Consider the following 17622-nt stretch of genomic DNA (forward strand, 5'->3'; position numbering starts at 1 on the left):
ATGTAAGAATTCTAAGAAAGAAATATAAAGCGGAAGAAGCACTCGAGGAGCAGATTTACATCTTGGAAAAAGGAGTACGAGCAACTCATTTAATCCCACCCCTTCTCCATAAGTCATTGGTTGGCACCTTATTGATCTGATGTCATAGAGCATATGGCTTTTTAATACATACAATAATACTTATATACAAACACATACACCCACATATCTTAAAGTCAAATATCTACACATTTATATTATCATTTCCCCCAAAATGGAGGAAAACTAAGAAAGAATAGTAAACAAACAAGTAAATAACCCACCTTGTGACTGACATTGTTCCAAACTGGTTTGTGTTTACTGTGATGATGACCTTTGACCTGATCTTAACATCTAAAAAAAAAAAAAAAAGTGGGGCTCATTATGGCAGCTCGTGAGCCAAACATTCCTTCACAACTGAAAAATCCCGTCTGTGCAACAATGACGCAACATTCAGCAGGACCGGGTGTGCAGACGGGCCGCATCCGGCTCAAAATTGTGCTACGATCTGATGTGAACAGCTCCGTTATAAAACCAGATCTAGAAAGGAAAAAACTTGGACAAACTGAATACCAGTGGTAAATACCTGAAGCTTCTTGACTTTCAGAGTTCATGAGGTTTAAACGTGACGAGCTGATGAAAGACAAAAGCAGAAAAAGACGCCGGAAACAGAGATCAGAGCATGAAAAAGCAGAAGGTTTGTGACTGACTGAGGGGAACTGATGGCAATGAAGGAAGTCGTTTAACTGCAAAAAAGAGAAAAGCGTCTCTGTTCAGGACAATTAAATAAAAAAAAACATTTAAAAAAACAAAAACAAAGGCTCGTTCCGCTCATCAAACCAGCAGCTGCAGCAGCTAATATAACACGGAGCCACCAATGCACGCGGCCAATAAAACACAAGCAATTTTGCTGTCATAATTGAAATCAATATCAGTGCTGTGTCACTACACGGACGGCTTCTCAATATCATCTGTCAGGCCGGCGCTCGTCAGGAAAAGCGACTTGTCTGGTGTGCATCTGCGAAGAGAAAAGACACAAGCGTGCACGTCGTGGTTAGCCGGAGTCTCGGAGATGAAACCTGCCAAGGCTGCTGGCGCGGCGTCTGCACTCTCACGTGCTTCTGGCAACGTTTTCTGGCGATTTAGGCCCATTATTTGGGCCATTTTGGTGCCTTCCTAAAGCCATCTCGTGGAGAAAAAACAGAAAAAGAAAAAAAAAAGAGGCTGCAGTGGCACTGGAGGTCATCTCAAAATTAAATACATTACATAATATATGAAGTTTGATGACTGAATAATCCACAAGCAGCGGTTTAATAGCGTGGAGCTGAGATAAAGTGATAATTTGGCGTGAGAACAAGGCCAGTATGAATTAAGGACTTCAAAAAGAAGAAGAGGTCTGGAGTGCTTGGAGGATCAAACGATGACGAAGGTAGTGGGAGGCACACGTTAAAAGAAGAAAAAAATAAAATCAATAAAAAAAGAATTAAAATAAAGAATAGTCCAAGGCTCTTTTATGGCTATTTCACTATAATTCTATAAAAAAAAAAAAAAAAAAAAAAAACACATCTGCAATACTTGTGCATGCTAAATTAGAGCAGCAACCCACGCACGGCAGCGCACTCTTTTATGAATAAATGCCTACATTAGACAGGATGTGCATGTAAGATGAATGTAAAAAAAAGAAAGAAGATAAAAACAATAAATAAGTCAGTGAGGTCATTTCCCCGCAGCTGCTAGGCGCATAGAGTTAGCTGTGCACACACAATAATTACTAAACAACAACAAAAAAACGCTAATCAGTGCAAGAAATGTCATCATGTTGCATAACGGCTGCGGAGTGTTGCAAGGGCATGCAACACTGACTTCTATTATTCCTGATCTACTTTATCCAGTTCTATTCTGGTGCGCAGGGAGAGGTCACATGCTATATGTTGTCATCCATCCCACCAGCGAGGAGAAAATACTGCTTCTGTACGCGAGGACGAGGGGCTGCCTGGCTCAGGAGACCTGAAACACATGAGACCGCACGAGACCGAACCGGATCGGCACCAGGAAGGCAAGAACTGCAGAACCGAGAGACGCTTCTAGAACCTGAGCGCGTTTAGTTCTCTTGATGTGATAATGAAAGTCTGACGTTTGTCCATTTATCCAGAATCCGAACATCAGATTTTCTGTACATGCAGCAGCTGTGTCATGACATCACAGATGGACGCCAAAGTTTGCGCCCCCCCCCCCCCCGCCCCCCCTTCTCCTGTCCTCCTGGACCCCGCCAGCTCTCTGGCTCCACATCAGAGGCTGGTCTATCTCTATGTCTCACACACCAACAATGACACAATCGCAAGTTGTGTCCAAAAGACCAATGTGAGAGCAAAGACAGTGCAGAGGGAATGTGCTCCAACCAAGGTCGCGCTCCAGGCGTGGAGGGGGACGCTGTCATCTCCAGCCAAACTGGATCCGCTGTCACATACATGGAGCCAGAGGGGAACCAATATGGCCACCTGTTTTGATTTTTTTTTTTGGTTTCATTTTTTTTTGTTCAATTTGGAAATAAGAAAAGGACAATTAGTTCAAACGGCTGCTGCCAAAGGAATGATGGGGGGGTCGCAGGCTTTGCCCTTTGGCCAAGGATTGTTCTACTGCGGCACGAGCAAAGAAAACATATGCACGAGTATCTTAGCATTCAGGGACAAACAGGCTGCAATTAAGATCACTTCTGCGGTGAAGATTCTGTGTAGCTGAACAATAACAAAAGAGGCGGACGTCCGCGTGGACACGAAAACTGACACAACTCCAAAGGTGGCCAAATGAATCACACCCCCTGAAAACCATTCCAGACTCCAACTCCATTTTTAAACATGTGAATGCTGAATGTTGAAACTGTTCTCTATTATGCCTCTAAAAGAAAAGGCGTTCAAGGCATTAGGAAGTTCGAATGAAAAGGATTTTCATTTCGATTCACCCAAAGAAAATGAACGCCTCCTTAACCTGCCGGCAGTTTATTTTTTTCTTTCTTTTCTTAAACGTTCACAAAAGGGTGAGGTGACACGGCCATGTTGAGGCTGAACTGCGGGCTAATCTAAAGGCTGGAAAAATTGCAGCGCTTAACTGCCACAGTGAAAGGTGCATTTAAATTTAAAGCGCTCGCCTCTCAGGTGTCGAGCTGTCACACCGAAGGATTCGGCGAGTGGGTCCGCCTGCTGTGTGTGATCCACATGCTGGTGTTCGAATGAGGTCGGCTATCAGAGAAGTGCATCGCCGCTACAGTGCAGGAGCCGCCGGTACGTGACAGTACTGGAGGGAGCGCTGGGGAAGGTAAGAGACGGGGCATGTGTGGAGCTGGAGGAGGGTTTTTGAATTTAAAATCGTGAGCTCAGATCTGAAGTACGCAGCTGTTGATGGAGCAAGTGGTGGATGGGAGCTGCACAAGACTGCGCCGTGTAAGTACATTTCCATCAGAGAGGAGCTAAATAAAACAAAATCCAATGATAACCTTGTGGCTTGAAAAGCAACACTGTGCTGAAACAAACCCAGGAGGAGGGTAGAATCACAGCGTGTACCGAGGTTCTACACACCACTGCTGCAGCGAGTTCACTCTGTAACTTACAGGCCTACTGAACTGAAATGTCTTCTTTTTTTAGTTTATCCTTGCTTGTAATGTTGCTGAAACTTCGGAGGTCTAAAAAGACAGGTTCAGCTTCTAGTATTTTTGCCTCAATATCAGGAAGGATACGAAAACTGATGGGGACAAAAATATTAATGACTAATGTAAATAATGTTCAAGGTTTACAGTCTGCAGCATTGACCTACAAAAACAAGGAATGTGCGTCGGTGATGTGCAGCGGTGATGTGCACGGCGCAGCGAAGACAACAAAGTACAGTCCTACTTGAGGTGAAACAGCAGGTGTGTGTCGCTTGTCCTGGCCAGTGTTCAGCTTGCACTAGCTGGAATTTAACTTTTCCTAGCTGGCTTTTAGCTTGTCATTGCTTGCTTTTACCACAGCTTTGTCAGCGTCAGCTGGTCTTTGCCGCTGTTTAGCTCGGCCTAGCTGAAAGTTGGCTTGTCAGACGGTGTTTAACTTACGCTAGTTGGCATTTAACTTATCCTGCCCCGTGCTACCCTGTGCCAGCCGGCGTTTAGCCTGTCCTAGCCGGCATATAACTCGTCCTTGTCTGCATTTAGCTTGTCCTAGCTGGTGCATAACTCATCCTAATCTGTGTTTAGGATGTGCCAGCCAGCGTATAACTTGTCCTACTCAGCATTTAGCTTGTGCTAGCTGGTGTATCACTTGTCCTTGTCAGTGTTTTGCCTGTCCTTGCTGGCGTATGACTCATCCTGTTCAGTGTTTAACCTGTCATAGTCGGCGTATAACTCGTCCCGGTCAGCATTCAGCTTGTCCTAGCTGGCGCATAGATCATCCTAATCTGTGTTAAGGATGTGCCAGCCAGCGTATAACTTGTCCTACTCAGCATTTAGCTTGTGCTAGCTGGCGTATAACTTGTCCTCGTCAGCGTTCAGGATGTGCTAGCCAATGCTAAGCATGTGCTGCAGTCAGTTAGCTTAGAGGTGATTACAGGGCTGGGTGAAGAGGTTTGATATTTTAGGGCCAGCGGTCTTACGTTTCAGGTGAGCCTAGGAGGATGAGCTGTGTTCACAAGCCACAACAAACCATGTTATGGACTCTGCCTTCAATGTTGTAAGATCACATAGCTTCCGTCAGATGGAGCTGAGCGACCACAACGCTCTACATCCATCAGAATGCAAATTATTCTACAGGCAAAACAGCCCCACACATCATGTTTCCTCCTCATTCGTTGCAATTAATGGAACTGCACTGTCCTACGCATCGAGCTCACTGTCAAACAGCTTTCGACAGATTTGACAAATTCTGAAGCATTTCAGAGACATCTGAAGTCAAGAAGACAACAATAAACCACATTTTCTATAATCTACAAGCCAAATCCCAATTAAAGCCCTCCTGGCACACACTCAGGAAGCTGTTCATATTAATACTCAAGTGTTTTTGGTGGTTTTTGAGAACGTTTTTCATCAAGTCTTCAGCCTCCTTCCATAAGATCCGGATGAGTCCGGGTCCGTGCTATTTTCTATGAAAGGAAAAAAAAAAAAAACTCGCGCAAAACCTTCCATGAATGAATGAGTGCTGAATTACAACAGGACCGAGACTAATTAATAAAGGATATAAAGTGACACGTACTATGAATCAATAATTTTTCTGAAAATATTGGAACAACCTGTGGACCCGTGTCCAAACGTCATGTTGATGGACCCCTCCTCAGATCACAGTTCTGATGTAGAACACTGATGGAAGTCAAGGATCCCTTCCAATCACCCCCCATGTGACATTCACGCTCTCTGCCTGCACATTAACCATAGGGGAGAGTGCGCTGTCATGTTCCCGCTCTCATCTGTAATAACCTGAGGTAAGACACCGCCATATTTCATCCACACTGCGAATCTTAGATGATCTGCCTCACTTTTCCTCCCTTGCTCCAAGTCTTTGCCCAAACCTTCATTCCTCTCTCTCATTCTCTTTCCTCTTCATCTTTATCTGCCTCCCTCCCTTCCCTCCCTCTGGGTTCTCTACTCATCTGGAGACTTGCCAGGAATGTAGATAGGATCACTCGCAGATGTACAATAACTTGAGGGGAATAAATATGCCCTAATTGAGAGAAATGATGTAATATTGATCCCAGGGCCTCTGAACCTTTGGCATCGACGGAGTGCTCTGCAGAGCCAGTGACATTTAGAGAGATGGCTGGTGTGTGTGTGTGTGTGTGTGTGTGTGTGGGAGTGAGGAAAAGGTGTTACTCAGGCTGTGTTCTTTTTCTTTGTTAAAAAAAAGAGTGTCTTACGGTTTAATGAGAACTCCCCAACTCAAAAAAAAAAAAAAAAGAGTATGAAACTGAAAAGTGTTAGCTGTGGGGAGATGATATTTCTCTACTTTCAGAATGTACCAAATATAAGATGAAGCTGCTGCAGAGGGTGACGGCTGATGCTTTGAAGATGCATTTAATTTAAAAATGGGAAAACACACACACACACACACACACACACACACACACACACACATATACATATATATATATGGATATATGTGGATATATATACACACACAAACATATGTATGTCAATGTCTGTACCTGTGCCAGAAAGATTCAGCGGCTCCAACACTCCAGACTAGCCTTTAATGTTTAAACAAACACAAGCGTCCTGATTGTTATCAGAGTTGATTTTTTTTATTTTTTCTATTTCTTCCACTCAGAATTTCTTCATTTAATCTCTTTCGGTTCGTACAATGAAATCGTGCGATGATGCATGAAAATGATTCCTAAGATTGTGTAATGGATGCCCTCCATTTACAGCTCTGGTCAGAGTGGTGCCGTATCACGGGTCAGATCTGACGTTGTTTTAAAACCACTATGATTCTACTGACCTCTTCTTTTTTTTTTTTTTTTACCTTGACCATGATCTCCCGCACGCACCGCGCTGTCAGCAGGACACGTGAGGCACGGATACCAATCGTTACATATTGAAAACGGAGCTCGGATCAATGGGAGAGCGATCCCAAACATCAGAGGATCGGATCCATAAGGCTGCGGGAGGAAATCTGCTGCCCGATCAACAGCGATAGATTGATAAAGTCAAGTAAAGGTTATGAACTTCACCAGCATGCGTTCGAGTTTTAGTGTGGGGAACGTTGACATTTGTCTTCCGTCAAAGACTCAGTCGTCGTTTTCCTCCTCATGAGGATTCTTTTCTGGGAATCATGGAATTGAAAAGTTTGGCCATCAGAAAATAGTTTTGTGTTTTAATATGAAATACATCAATTTAACAATCCGTTTGTCTTTTTTCAGGCTTATCGGGATTTGGGGCTTATTAGTCATTAAAAGAGAAAATGATCCTTTGGATGAATGGAAGAAACACTCTGAAAAACACACGGGCTTCATTTCTGGACATTCTATCAAATAAAGAATCCAACAATGGGGAAAAAAAAAAAAAGAACGAAAAACAACCTCGCGAGTAACAACGCTGTGTGCTACCGACCAAACAGCGGATAAAAGCCATTATTTTGAGAGCAAAATCTCATCATTTCAACTCAAATTCAGGTTTCAGGCGCACGTTCTCTCCACCTGCGTGAGGACAGTCTTCATCGTCTAAGATGAAGCCGACCTCATCCTCGCCGGACTCTAATTTGATGTGTCTGCTGAGTCATGGAGGGTGACAATGGCCGCGGTATCGTCTCCTCATATCATTAGACAAAGGAACTCCTTCTGATGAGTGACTGAAAACCAATTTACTATTTATTAATCACACACTAATAAATGAGGAAGCTCAACCTCCACGAGGAGCGCAGATCGTCGAGATTGTTCTGGTGAAGCCGAGAAGAACAAAGAGATTTACAACAATGAGCCTCTCCGAGAGGAAGTCACACTGATTTTTCAAACAAAGTAATTAAAAGTGCGTCTTTTGAAGAGTACTTCAAAATAGTGATGAATTTGTTGTGCATAATCCAGATTTCTTTTTTTTTTCCGGGACACTGCACGGCCTTAATAATCCCCGAATGATTTAAGGTGGAGTTCTTAAATCTGTCAGGATTCATCTCACAGATCAACTGAAACTGCGGTCTGAAAAGAAGAGTGTCCTGAGGTGGACGGATGCCTGTCACCCCCCCAGGGCTCCCTCAAGGAATCATGGGAAACAGAGTGAATGACTGACTGAGGTACAAGAGGAAGGGGAACTGGACCTCGACTGGACTCAACTGTGATTTATTTAACCTGAAAAGTGAAAAAACAAAAGGAGGTCAGAACGCGCGGATAAGATTGCTGTCATCAATGGAACGTTTTAATATTCAACTGATGAGTGAAGATCGTCATTAAATGATGATTATTCGGTGGTCGGGGAGGGGCGTGGCTGCTCCTGTAGGTGTAGCAAAATGGTGGAGGAGACACGGAGACACCGAGATGAACATCGGAACACCCAAGGGCTCCCTCAAGGAGTCAGGAGGCAAAAGCGAGCGCCACTTCTAGAATTAATTTCAACTATTTTGCTCTCTGGGTGCACTGAATATCAAAGATTGATGATGCATAATATCCAAAGGTGCACCGGTGTGTGAGCAAGGAGGGGAATTTCTGAGCGAGCTTGTTTTTACTCCTTGCGGTGTCATGGTGTTGGAGTGTCAAGGGGGATGACATCCAGAGAGGAAGGAGAGAGAAGAGATCCACCACGGTTTGAGACTCCGAATCAACGCAGCATCGACAGGAAAACACACACGCATCTGAGCGTTAAGGAAGTTAATCACGCCGTTGTCAGAGCGTTTACGGTGAACTCCAGTCTGGATGTGATCTGCCCCACAGAGACAGCAGAGGGAAGGCATGCCCGCCGGGGGCCGGGAGGAGCATTTACACAACATGTTTTAATCAAGCTTTTTAAATTTAATCAGTTATAACCGAGGCGCCACATCCATTAAGAGGCAAAAAAAAAAAAAAAAAAAAAAGCGAGCCTTAGATGAAAACTGCGCGCTGATTAATTGTGGCCCTCCATTTGCAGATCCCACTGTTCTTTCTCCCCCTCCAGTTCCACCACGACGACTTGAAAAGTGCCTCTCCATGCTTGCCGTCCCGCTTTCTCCCTCTCACCTGCTAATTAACTGCTGGCTCGAGCCATTTCCGTCTCTCACGAAGAAAATTAATTTCTAAAATATTCTCCAAAACGCTGGCAACATACACCAGGGCTTCTCTGAGCAGGTGTTGGGATGACCACTTGTACCTACTTCCTGATTGCCGCCTTTTACCTCATGGCACATTTTCTTTTCGACCAACAACAGCTGAGCGTTCGCCCAATAAAGCACGATGGGGGAATTTTCCCATGATGCATCTGCTGTACATTAAACGCTGATAAAGGTAGAGGAAGAATCAGAGGCCATCTTTGAAGGGAGACAAGGTGAGTGAGCCTGTCGATTGATGACTGACTCACGCATTCATGGAGTTGAACACAATGAAGGAGGCCCTCTGAATCGCTGGCCGTGCAGCGGATCATGACTCATCTCCTTTCATCGTGAAAACCCAAGGCCCGGTTTAAAGGAAGTGATACAGAGAGGGAGAGGATGATGCAGAAGTGGACACCAATTGGGGCAGACACAGGAATACGAGTAAGCACGGCGTTACACCGCAGGACGCTCGTGCTGCTCTTAATCTAAACATGCGGGGGTCATTAAATTTGGACGAAAATGCCTTTGGAGACAACTAGCTCAACCAAGGGCTACGGATGGGTATTGTTCGGATGCTATTGACCCCCTCTCCCCCCGAGGTATATTCTGGGCTAATTATGGACCTTGAGGTCATAAACTGTATATTCTCAAGGGTACAAAGGCTGTACTTGAGAGAGTGCTGCCCCAGCGACAAAGCAGCGTACCCCTGAAGGTACAAAGATGTCGTTTATGTTGTTCTATTAATTAATTATCTTTTCCAGTTTCACAGGCCACCCTTTCATGTTCTCTCCTCTGAGCGAAGGCGGTAGAGAATTTGCTGAACGTGGGGAGACGGAGGAGGAGGTGGAGGAAATAATCCAACAAGTTTGCTTGGCGTTTCAATTGAACCCTCCTCACTGCAGATGCTGCGTATGAGTCCATGTCATAGCCGTGTCGATGCATTACACGTATTTGTGTGTTTACAGGTTACATATAGATGTGCATGTGCGCATGTAAATATATACATGTTAACTCAATATACTGCAGGTGTCTCTACATACATGAAACAAGTACTACAAAGAAACTAGAGTGGTAAATCTGGTTGCTCTCGTCACGTGATCTGTGCAGGTTAACCTGAATTTACCGAGAAACGATGTAATCATACAAAAGGAAAGCAACACCGATCACAAATAATAAATAACAGTGTGGCTTCATACAAAAACATGATTAAATATTGTATGCCTGTAACAAAAACAGGTAATAGAGGGTTGTAACTTATAAAAACCTTTCCAAATGTGGTAAATAAAAGTATCTACGGGAGGTAACAGGAGCTAGAATTGATATTATTTGTGAATACTTTTCAGCATAGTGTGTATGATGAAAAACAAACCCGCACTTAAGTAGAACGGGACCTACTTTGAAGTGGGGGGTGGGGGAGGGCTGGCTTGGATGGACTGATCTAAAAATCTGAAACAATGCCATTGTGACAGCCAGGCATATGCCGCGGGTATGACACCATGTGTGCCATCGACACACAGAAAACACGCCATCAACGTGAGCAGGAAACATGCCTCCTTACCTATTGCCATCTCGATGACGCTCAATTGGCTCTCGGAAGGGAAAAGGATTTTTGGCGGCTTGTCTGTCAGGGGAGCTGTGAAAAGACAAACAGAGAGAGGGAAAAAAAAAAAGAACGAGGACATTAAATTCCACATCTTTCTCCCCCCGTGGACAGTGGGAGGATGATTTATTCATTAAACACCACAATAAAGGCTGCATTAAAAACGGGAACAAATACATGGAAATGTATTATTTAAAGAGTGGACGAGAGAGAAAAAAGGGATGAATTACTCAAACTCAAAATTACCCATTCAGAGCTTTTAAACATCAATGCACAAAGCAACAGCTGCTTCAATAAAGATGCGTTTTGTTCCTCGTAAAAATGAGCGTGTAAGTGATGATTCAGCTTTGACACTGTCTGCAATACAGCACTGTATTTACAGCAGCAATGCAATAAGTGGTCAACTATTTCTGGATTTATCATTAAAATCATCTCACTGCTGCAGGAGACTTTTAGACTGCAGTGTTTGCGGCTAACATGGCCAAAAGCGTACGACGATGGAGCATTAATAATAAATACTGTTATGAGTAAAAAGCCAAGCAGTTCAATAGGAAAGGTGTGATTTTGAAGTGTGTCGCAGTTCCGTTTCAACCGTCTACCTCCCAGCTCCCCTCAACATACACCATCTCCAATTAGACAGCTGCTGAGTAACAAAAGATGTTCACTTAGAGGATCCTCATTATAATGATTCCTTAATTGGTTCTAGTCTTCAAAGTGGCATCAGAGTGGTTTTCTATCTCTGCACGCTTGGAAATACTCAGAGGGATGAGGCTTGTTTCACTACAAATGACTTGTGGTTTTACTGGCCGATCATCGAGTTCAGTTCCGTGGGGTTGGATTCTGTGACAAGAAAAAAAAAAAGGGGCCACATGATCGCCTGCATACATCCTGAAAAATATCAGTTCTAAACCTCTATCTCGTCTCGCAATATCAAAGCTTTATTCCTCAAGGTCTGTCACCGGATCTTAGTCCTCCACAAGTCTGGACCGAAGAACTCCCCTGACAAATGTCAAATGATGTTCGAGAGATGCCATCTGTACTTAACCACTTCTCTCAAGTCGGCTTGTGGAGGTAGCAGCTCCGAGAGAGAACGCCAAACTTCTCTTTCTTTGGCCTCGCCAACCTCCTCTGACTGGGGATCCAGAGGCCTTCAAACAGAGACATTAGGCCCTACTAAAGTGGTCGAAGGCACCAGGCGGTTGGTGCTATGTGTGCACCCTGCATTTGAGGTGTGTTCAGTCTCAATTTGGAATTTAGTTGGCTCATAATGAGAAAAAAAGCCATCATTGGACACGTAGTTGTTCATAGGTGTGCGTCAGTCATGGCCTCAATCAAACCAAGAGAGCCTCATGTCATGGGTGCACACGTTTCAACTCTGGAGAAGTGAACACTTCTCATCTGGATAAATGGACCTCCTCATACACCAGGTGAAGGCGTGTGCGCGTGCACCTGGTGTTTCTGTAAGGTAGCATCAGGAATCCACCGAAGCAATCGGAGGTGAAGCAAGCCTGGGAGGAGGTGGCCAGTGTTTCAACATTTTAGGGCATCAATTTTAGTGCACTGCGATGCATTTAAATAGCACTTCACACAACCAGTTAGCGGGCATGCTTGGGCCCATAGTCTCTCCACCTGGTCCTCGGTCTTCCCTGCTGCTTCCTCCCAACCAGATGTACCGTGAACACCTCCCCATATTCCTGGATCATATCAACCAGCTCCTTTGGACACTGAGGCATCTACTCTTAGACTGTCACCTTATCCCTAAGGGAGACGCCAGCCGCTGATGCTTGTATTTGCTTCTATTCTTCTTCTTTCAGTTGTGACCCTTATCAAATGAACAGTGTAGGAACAAAGACTGATTGGTACATTGAGGATTTTACCCTTTGGCTCTTGATGCATTCTGTGAGGTTTCCCCTCCTGGAGATTCTATACTCTGTCCCAACATCCAAGAAGTCCTCTAAATCTAAGTTGTCCAACCAAAAACACCCCACATACACAATGGTGACCTGAAGCTCTCTGGTAAAGGTTTAGGCAATAAACCTTTTGGAAAAGAAGAGAAAGTAAAAAACAAACAAACTGACAGTTAATGGCGAATTGGAAGCCAACAGCAATCTACTGTGTTAAAGTCACAAGTGTGACTCAGGCGTCCAATGGGCCGGCACTTCCTTACTCTTGAGGACAAAGTGTTGGCCCTGTAATTTACCTGGTGTCAAAGCATCATCTGAAGACAATCCCTGTAGAGGAGATACGTACATCGGCAAAATATTCAAACTTGCATCATTTTGATGCCCAATCAATTGACAGCGAGGACCATAATGTGCTCTCAGATAAAAGATCCTGCAATTTGTTGAAATGAGTGGGATGAAAGCAGGAGAAAGGGAAAAAAAGCTGTGCAAGCTCATTAATTACAAATTCAAAAAAGAAACCACTGCAAATGATCGCTTTCCTTTTGCTTGGTTTGTTTCGATGCAGTGTAAAGAAATCTCATTACCTTAATTACCCTTTTTTCTTGATGAAATATGCTGAGATTATTTTGTTTCATTACAACATGAAAAGAAAAATGAGTTTGTTTTTTTTTCCACTCCATGATTTGTCTTACACGAGACAATGCTGAGTTTGTGGAGAAAGTGGAAGTGGGCGCGCGTGCAGGGATGTGGCTGCATGTATTTATAGGAACTCATCTGGGGATCCAAACATCAAACAAGGAGCCACAGCTCATTGGTTATGTTTTTCACTTGTATAAATTATATATCTAAATTAATAATACCAGATGTTGATACAGAATATTGGTGATCCAAATTCAACATTTAAATACTTCGTTTTGGAGGGTTTGAGCTTTCATTGGCCAAAAGTTGAAGATAGAAAAGCCTCAAGTAGCACCTCCAGGTATGAAAGCTTGATAGTGATCGACTGCAAGAAAAATCAATCATAAACAGGAAAACGGAAAATATAGAGCAGGTTGAAAATAAATCGTAAGCTTTAACATTCTGTGTACCAGGAAGACTTTTGCTGTGAGCTATAAACAGCACATAGCACCCACGTGTACATTTACTGTACTCTCGCAAACCAACTGCTTTCCTGTATGTCCGCAACCAAAAATGAGTCATGGAGGATAGGTACGATTGATAGCTGCGTTCAGATTTAGCCCGATGGGACGGGCAACTTGAGCAAAGCCGGAATACATGAGATCAGTGTGTACTTAAAAGAGTAGGAATGCGTGCTGGGGGTGGGGGGTGGGTTCCCTCTAAGGGGTCAATAGGTGCATTTATGAAGATCAGTAATACACTTTTGAGGGTGCATAAGGTGCAAAAGTATAGCTGCGAGAACAGAACTCGATTTTAGCCATGTTGGATATTGTATTCTTTTTTCACTGTGCACTTTTTTAATGTTCGAATTTAATTTTTTTATGAATATCCTTCTCTGTGTCATGAAAAGGAAGATTATACGAAAAGACATTGTATGGTGCGAAAAGACGATCCATTATGACAACAAACTAAGTCAATAACACGAGTGCAGTTGAACTCGGAGGTGCAGTTCCAGGATCTTGATTGGATACGACTGTAATACTTCGACAGTGATTAAATGTTAGTCCAATTCCTAAAGGAGCCACCGAGTGAAAAACTCAGTGTTCGTGCACATATACTTGGGTCTCCGATGCAAACTGTTTCAAATGAAAATCCAGTCATTTTGATGGTAGCTGGGTCTCTCTGGAGTCTTGTGATTCAACGAGCCGTTCAGATTTGATGCCCCTTAACGCATCACAAAGACTTAATTGCAATTGCAACCATGCCTGCCTCTTCCTTTACTCAGGTTCTATCCACAATGTTGTTTTCATTTCAAGCTACAAAGAGAGGTGGCCTCTGGCTACGGTAAGAGGCATGACAGCTCCAAAAAGATGGCCAATCACAACAGAGTGGGCTCTTTGGAGGCGGGGTCAGAGCACAAACAGCGTGCTTCTAGCTGAGTGACGCAAGTGGCCATCTTGCAGAACTTGAACTTGGAGCTGCCTGACGATAAATACATGCTTCTGTCGGTAAATTAACTGCAAAAATGAAAATCTTAAACTGGTAAAGGTACATAAAAATGCCTGTTTATGAACTGCAACTATTAGGTGTCACGATTTCCTGAGCTTTCTTTTGCTTGGTTTTTAAAATTAGATCTTGAAAAAAGTTGAAGAACATACTTTGAGACACTATGTACTTGGAAATGAAAAATGTAAATGGACATGTGGCACAAATTTAACTCGCAAAAACTGTGCACTACATGTGAAAGTGCTAAATTAAACATAAATAATGAATATCTGGATTTTGAACTCAGTCAAAGGGTTTGCTGTGCCTGACCGTATCCCACCTCAACTGGACTAAGTTTCAATGATTCATAGTCTTTGAATCATTCAAACATGTTTCTCACACTCCCTGGAATACTTTCAGCAGCACAACCATGTGATACTCGTCGATTATACAGTAGTTTTTCCTATATGATACCACCACAAGGTTGCACGAACGGCCCCAGAGACCAAAACACATCCTGATATCCAGACACAGTGATGCAAGCAGGACGTGGGACAAACCAGAGGTCTTCATCTCCTCCAGTGCCTCCTTTCCTTGTGACTAATCCCAACTCTAAAAATTCATCAGCACAAATAGAAACGATCTAATGAGTCTCAATTAATAAGACGTGACACGCTGTCCTCCGTCATAACCCCCGTTTTGTAATTTAAACTGAGAAGACGGGTGGGGTTTTTTTTTTGGGCGCTGAGAATACGGAGGGTCTTACTCTTTTAAGTATGAATTCCCATTTTGATTTGAGGGTTCATACTGAGCGCTGCCGAAGGTGAAATCTCAAACCTGGAAGGCAATCAAAGCTTCGGCGAATGTTTTAATAAGCTCGGAGAACACGTGGTCGATTTCTGGCGGCGCCATTTTAAAGCGAAAGTTAACAAAGTGGGAGAGGGCTGTTTAACTTTACTGCAAATACACTGCCCTTCATCCAAATCAAGGGTATCCTGCTGATATGCTGCTTGCTGGTGGGATCCTGCCACGCTGGGAGCCTTCCTTGCAAACACACGCAGACACGAGCATTCGAGATGCATTAGTGAGGCTGGCTGGTCTTCCAACTACAAAATTACAATTCTGTGGTGGGTTATTATGAGTGGGAGTGGGCAGGCTTTTTGCTGAGGGGCTAGAAACACATCCAGTCTGACCTGCTTCCTTACACACACACACGTGCACACACACATGTAGCTCAAACACACATTCCAGCACACATGTTGGAGAGAAAATCTTTAAAGTGTCCCTCATAGGCTCTGATCTTCTCTGGCTGTGATCACATGATAGATGGGGGGGGTGGTTGGTGTAATGAAATAGAAAAAGAAAAAAAGAAGACCTTGTTCTCTCCCATTAACTCTACCGTCACCTTCTCCTCTCCCTCCGCCTCTATCCGTCTGTCGCGAGCGTGTCTTTGTCGCTCGGTCTATCCCTCTCCGTGGTTCTCAGGGGTGAGAACCAAACCAAGGAAAGATGAAAAGGGAGGGAGGGAAGGAGGGGATTGCGGTCCTCTGTTCACACTTCATTAAAGACCACTTCAGCAGACATAGATTAAGAGGAGCAGAGCGTGTATGAGCGTGTGCGTGTGTGTATGTTTGTGAGATCGTAAAAAGATGCAGTGTGCGTTCCGGAGGAGAAAAATAAATGAAAGACATTTTAGAGCAACTTGAGGCAAACCTTTTAAGTCATACACATGCTTTTACACACACACACACACACACACATATATATATACATACACACACATATACGTATATATACATATATATATTTACACACACACACACACACACACACACACACACACACACACACACACACACACACACACACGTGTGTATGTACCATCCCTCAAAATTCAATTCCTGTTATCATGTAAATTGCACAGATAATCAGTAGCTTGCAAATGACAGCAGCAATTTAGAATTTGCAATAATACGTCATGAGAAATTGCTGATGAATGGCCAATCGTCTGTATTATAATTACAAGTAACACATTAGAGGAGCCTTTGTTTAGCCACAAACTTCTCTGCCCACGAGATGCTAACACGATGTGCAATCACGGTCGCGCTCTGCTTTGAATCTATCGAGGGAGTGATGAAATCAGACGGTTATCAAGGCATCGTGGGGGGGTAACTTGTTTTCTCACGTGAGAAAAACTAGGTTTGGAGCCAAAGTCAGAGTCCGGCTGCAGCACAAAAAAGAAAAAGGTTGAGAAGACAGAGTGTTTTAAACTGGCCGGCGATGAGTCCTGAATTAAATACACCACTGGAGAGAGCTGAAATAGGCAGGTTCAAAAAGAACCACCGTAAAGTAAAGGGTTATTGTGCACAGAGGGCGCGACAGCTAACAGTGCGCTAATCGTAAACTTGAGCCTGAATCGTATCAGATTCATGTCATATGTTGGCGCCACTTTGTTAAATAAGTGCAATATCAGGAGCGAAACTGTCGATAAAATGAATAAAAACGACTGTCAGCTGCATTTAAAAGAAAGCAACAGTTGCTGCCGCTTCAAACAACATATTCACGCGTTCTGCAGAGTTCTGGCTAAATCACCAGATGTGTCACTGCAGTGAAAGAATAGAATATTCTCAAGCTGGACGGGGCCCAAGGGACCTGCTTGGCACTGGGAAGGAGACAAAATATGTCAGCAGCTGTCAGGGTTTGTTGGAAGTTGTGAGAAATTGAGTGGATTTCTGAGGGCAACTGAAGCCACAAGGTCACTCTGGAGTCTGGTTTCTGATGGTACGCAACAAATCTCAGGATGTGTGCGGGGAAAAACTGCATTGTGCTGACGTGTTTTTGGGGCAAAATACTTTTACCTGGTTGCATTTGAAGCCGAGCGATTCTGTAACCAATGAAATGACGCAAAAGGTATTCCTCAATATCACCGCAGCTGTGGTCTTGACATCTGGTGCCCACTTGGTCCAAGACCGCGACAAGAAAATGGGGTTGATTCCAAGACTGAGAGCCACAAAGCTAGTATTTAATCCCGTAAAAGGTTAAGAACGTTGAAGCCTGTAGAAAATGACTTTAAAGGCCTTTCAATACTTTGAAGACCCTGTGCAGGCTACCGGGGTAAAAAGAAGCCACCGTCATTTTCCAGGAGCATCGCTGAGATGATGAGCGCTTTGTGACTTGACACGTTAGAGTGCTGGAAGTATCAATTTCCTGTGGCCACAGCAACATTACAGGTGAGCTGCGGCTTTCAAATGACGCTCGCTTGACTTCGGGA

The 17622-nt window shown here is 43.8% G+C and overlaps 1 protein-coding gene across 4 annotated transcripts in view; it reads right to left on the bottom strand.

The window, feature by feature from the left end:
• The window catches only part of LOC147272611 (interleukin-1 receptor accessory protein-like 1), a 274460-nt gene that overhangs the window by 67992 nt on the left and 188846 nt on the right, over positions 1–17622 (bottom strand). For all 4 annotated transcript variants that reach the window (XM_086197940.1, XM_086198022.1, XM_086198107.1 and 1 more), the window contains one exon: positions 10303–10377. In XM_086197940.1, coding sequence (XP_086054066.1) covers positions 10303–10377 — 75 coding nt within the window. The remainder of the gene's footprint in view (positions 1–10302; positions 10378–17622) is intronic.

Source organism: Aulostomus chinensis, chromosome 1 (assembly GCF_037954235.1).
Source record: "Aulostomus chinensis isolate RoL2024-O1b breed Wild chromosome 1, RoL_Achi_v1.0, whole genome shotgun sequence".
Lineage (NCBI taxonomy): Eukaryota > Metazoa > Chordata > Actinopteri > Syngnathiformes > Aulostomidae > Aulostomus > Aulostomus chinensis.